Source organism: Cupressus sempervirens, chromosome 9 (assembly GCF_028749045.1).
Source record: "Cupressus sempervirens isolate cs-2001-9-10 chromosome 9, ASM2874904v1, whole genome shotgun sequence".
Classification (NCBI taxonomy): domain Eukaryota; kingdom Viridiplantae; phylum Streptophyta; class Pinopsida; order Cupressales; family Cupressaceae; genus Cupressus; species Cupressus sempervirens.
This window is the reverse complement of record NC_143126.1, coordinates 716,650,397-716,655,477: the sequence shown is the minus strand read 5'-3', so window position 1 is coordinate 716,655,477 and position 5,081 is coordinate 716,650,397. Positions and strand designations below refer to the sequence as shown.

Here is a 5,081-nt window from a genome sequence, read left to right as displayed (position 1 = left end):
TTATTGGTATTTATTTTATTATGTTATATATTTTCCAAAATCTAATTTCATGCATGCTTACTTATACTAATAAAACTTAATATTATTATGTTATATATTTTCCAAAATCTAATTTCATGCATGTTTACTTATACCAATAAAACTTCATATATATGAAAGTTACATAAGGTATATACAATATTTGAAAGTGGTATATTATATTATTTAATTGATACCTTTTTACTTCTAGAAAATAAAATCTTGAATATACAAAAATCTCATGCATGTGTATGTGAATATATAAAAACTAAAATCAAGTGCATATATGAGATAGAGAGGCACATTCAAGTTGTATATTTACCTTTTTAAAGTAAAATACAACTAAGTCTTTTAAATTAAGAGGAATTGATAGTCTTTAATAAAAAGGAGACTAATATTAAGTACTTAATGGAAAATTGATAGATGTCTTCATCATAGTCTTTACTCTAATTTTTATGTGCCTAAATTCTCTTCCAAACTTAATTTGCAACAATTATTCATTAAAATACCAATTTAATAAGATTGGTCAAAAATAAGCACAAATTTTGATTCTAAGGGATCACCATTTTGGCATTTGTTTAACTAAAAATATCAAACAGCAATAAACCTAACAATCACATGAATACCTACCCCTTATATACCAAGTTGCATGCATTTCTTATCTATTTAAACTACCATAGTATCTTGGAACTCATAGTTCATGTATTAACTTTGGAATTAAGCACCATCCATTGTAGCTCAAAATCTATGTAAATTATCTACATTTCTTTTTAGCAAATATTTCAAATATTTAGAAAGCAAAAAAAATTATTGAAAAAAGGCAAATTGTGTAAAAAATCAAATCTAGTTTGAGATGCCATAAAAAAACATACCTCCTTTTAATGCCTCTTAAGTGCCTCCCTCTAAATGCCAACTTTTTGAACCATCTCAAAATCAATATGTAAATTATAATATTTAATGCGTTTCTTTTATAACTAAATAAAAACACTAGATATAGAAATAACTACAACTATGCATAAAAAGACTTGTAGTTAAATTGTTTCAATTCATTTAAAATTATAGTTAAACTATTTCAATTAATTTACAATTAAATAAACTATTAGATATATATATTTTTAATACTTAAATCATATTTTTTCAACCAAACTTTAAAAAAAGTTTTAAAAAATTACTAATTAAAACTTAAATAAAAACATTAGATATAGAAATAACTACAACTATGTATAAAAAGACTTATAGTTAAACTATTTCAATTAATTTAAAATTAAATAAACTATTAGATCATGTATATTTTTAATACTTAAATCATATTTTTTCAATCAAAATTTTTAAAAATAAAAAACTACTATATTAAAACTTAAATATTTAAAAAAATCATTTTATTCATATTTAAAAAGAATCAAATAATTCATATATTTTTATGTGATAAACAAAATTTCATGCAATATAAACAAAATTATTTTCCATAAATTATTTTCTATGAAATTCATAAACTACTAACCCTTAGCTTTAAATATAGAACTCCACATTCAAAAATAACTAATCCATTTTAACTTCAAATATAGTATTGAATGCATAAAAAACAAATACTAAATTTAATTTAATTAATAAGATAAAACAACTGTCCTATAGATTTATAAGTGAATCCACTTTTTAAAAAAATATAACTACTAAATTAAACTAAATTTATTTGATGGGAATTCATTTTGGTGGAAAAATAAAGTGTATTTTATTTACAAATGGCATAATTCTTCCCTAAGCACTGGTGGGGCTAAATTCAGCTCAAATTAAGAAAGCTAAAAATTTGAAAGAAAAGATTCCAATTAACCCTTTAACCCCCTATTAAAAAGTATGTGGAGCCACCTGCTCCACAAAAATAAAACCCAAGCCCCTCCCATAGAACCCCTGCCTAAGATCTGAAATTTTAAGGCATTATAATTTCTTTTTGAAGCAACCAGAGTTACAGTTATATTTTAATTTTAAAATATCTAAAACTAAAAATAATAATAAATTGGTATACATTTTAAAAGGAAACCGTGTCTAAGTAACACCTAGGACCAGAAAAAATTGTGTTAATGAGAAAAACAGTTAAGATCAACTTATAAAACAATTGCAAAAATTTAAAAACGAAGACTAATTTTCTACAAAAGTCTATCTTGCCCTGCAAAGGAATTTTCACTTCTATATAACCATCATCCCTCACTTCAAATAGTTTTTCTAGAAAAAGAAAATGCAAGTTTCTACAGAGTTATTTGTTCAGCCTTAAACTTTTAATTTTCAAATTTATCATCAGTAACAATTTCTGGAACTGGAAAGCATGAATCTGCTTTTTCATATTCTGATTGAACTGCAAAAAACCCAGCCGACTCACATAACTATTCTATAGTCTGGACCCGTATTTTCTGCTTCATGCAACGATCTCCACCGTAGAATACTCCGTTTGGGTGGAGCCAATTTTTGTATAAATTATATGTTTCGTATTTTGATTGTAACAATAATGATCAATTAATTTTCATTGTTCAACAGCTCTGTTATTCTTCAGTTTTGACCCCCCGCATGTCTTGATTGTTCGTGTTAGCCAGATCTAATTGTAACTTAGCAGGTACAGAAAATTTTTCATTTAAGCGAACGGTTTCTTGGAAGTAATAAATCCATTTACTCATTTTAAACTATCATCCCTTTAGGAATCAAAGGCCCTCTCTCTCAATCGTCTTTAAAATTACAAGTCCTGAATAATGAAAACAATTTCCGCAGATAACTGGGGCGTATAATCCTACCGTCGCTCAATATTTCCAATTCAAAAACTACAATCAAATACAGACAGTCTTTAAATCTAATAAGCCAGAGAGAAAAATATAAGTTCACTTTATATCTACAATAAACAGAATCCATTTTCCAAATAAACCACATTTCCGAGATCAAACAGTTTACTCATTTTGTCTTCAATTACAGTCTCAAATCTCTAACTTAAACCACACAAGAAGTCAAACAGACATTTCCATAAGAGAGGTGGTGTTCAAAAACACCAATACAAAAATACCTTTGATTCTCAAAGCAGATCTATCCACCGAAGCCATAGAGAGTCCTGCCCTGCCTCTTGAGAGCATAGACCACATCCATGGCGGTCACTGTCTTGCGACGCGCATGTTCAGTGTAAGTGACAGCATCTCTGATGACATTCTCCAAGAAGATCTTCAAAACACCCCTGGTTTCTTCATAGATCAATCCGCTGATACGCTTAACACCTCCTCTCCTGGCAAGACGCCGGATTGCAGGCTTGGTGATGCCCTGGATGTTATCACGAAGAACTTTCCTGTGCCTCTTGGCGCCCCCCTTTCCCAAACCCTTACCGCCCTTTCCACGACCAGACATTTTGAACTTGATGCAGAGAAATGAAAACTTTGCAAATACAAGTCCCTTTGAATGCTTCGAAGGAAGCCTTCTCTCTTTCTTATACCAAGTTGCTTTGCTACGGGCAGCCGTAATTGACCGTCAGATCTGGGATGACATGGTTGCGATCCGTGGCAAATGTAAACTTGAATTATTAGCCGTTGGATTTCGATAGCGGGCGGCTGATTGGTTGCCCGTTGAGCGGTAATGCGTTCCCGTCGGTTTTTTCAAAAGGTTTGTCGATCTACTATGTTTCAATCAAAAAGTGTGTTTAATTTTAAACTAACAATCTTAGGGTGGAATGGGTGAGCTAAGAGATAATGGGCAACGTCTATACAGCCACGAAAATGCACTTCCTTACGAAGGAGAGGACTTAGTCAATTTTTCAAAAAGTTAAAAAAAGCAATGTAAAGGAAGTGCATTTTCGTGGTTGTATAGCCACAGGCAAGATAATGAAGCTATTTTCAATTAATCCTTCTCATTAAGACAAGGAGACTATAATTTTCCATAATCTTTTTAGTTCGTGCCAATGGACATGATACTATAGCATGTGAGTGTGTACTTTTTTTAATTTAATTTTGACCAATAGTAATAGTTTATTTAAAATATAAAAACTTTTTGGATAATATTTTTGCTTTGGATTGAGTTGTATTTTTATTGGAATCATTACGTGTGAAATGGCTATGGGCCTATTAGGTGAACAGTAGGGCTTTCACTTTTTTCTACAATGTATGATTTTTAGCTTTTCTACCGACAAATGCAATCAACATCTAATAAAATCTTTCCTCATTTAACTTGAGACTGCGCGGATTGCATAAATCTATGTTAGGTGAACGGCTTGTGGTTTAGTGACTTTGACATTTCTTGTCATTCCTTTTTTTCTGATGATGAAACCAAACAAAATTGCATCAAATCTTGTTTTGTGGACTGGAAATGCATTGCCTTATTTCATTGTTGCAAGGTGTCGATAATTACTGGATAATTCATATAGGTGTCTAGATTTGGTCATAGAGCAATTAATACATGGGAGAATGTGTCTCGGTGGCATTTATAGAGAGGAATGTTGGGTTTCTTAGTTCATGTGGTCTTCTTTGTGTTGTGTGTAGAGAAAGTGGTAAGCTTTACTAGCTAACTGTTGCAATCTATTTTGTTTGCAACAATTGTTTAATGTGAGAAAATATTTACTGACTCTGTAATATCATCTTTGTCATCTTGTGTATATTTGTAGTGAGGCGATTCCAGCTTAAGTGTGTTTCTTAAAAGTATGTTTCTCTGAAATTAGTATCGCACAATATTTCTTTGCATAGTATGTGATGAGGCTAATTATTGCCTCTATTTTATGATAGTTTTAAACACTTTGTTTAACACTCTGTTTTATTTTCATCAAAACATTTGTGAACTTATGTTTACCTAAACCGATGATTAACCTATGGGTAGATCGCATGTCATTTTTTGCCAATATTATATATATAATGTAGTATTTCATATAACCATCAGAATGTGTGTTCTCATATTTGAATCTAATTTGATAATGCTTATTTGCAAATATATATGCATTATAACTAACATATTAGCAATGAAGCTAAAGATGATTGGAAGAATTCAAAGATGAATGTTGAAGACAACCAATAGCATTCAAGGAGAAAAGACGGTGAGGTTTAGCCACGGTGGAA

The 5,081-nt window shown here is 30.3% G+C and overlaps 1 protein-coding gene across 1 annotated transcript; it reads right to left on the bottom strand.

The window, feature by feature from the left end:
- Positions 1-2,927: 2,927 nt before the first annotated feature.
- Positions 2,928-3,430, bottom strand: LOC149540728 (histone H4). Its single transcript, XM_089799700.1, has one exon. It carries the CDS (start codon positions 3,388-3,390, stop codon positions 3,079-3,081), a length of 312 nt encoding a protein of 103 aa, XP_089655826.1. The 5' UTR covers positions 3,391-3,430; the 3' UTR covers positions 2,928-3,078.
- Positions 3,431-5,081: the final 1,651 nt, after the last annotated feature.

Excerpts from the sequence above, each read along its gene's own strand:
- LOC149540728 (XM_089799700.1), bottom strand. The coding sequence starts at position 3,390 with ATGTCTGGTCGTGGAAAGGGCGGTAAGGGTTTGGGAAAGGGGGGCGCC.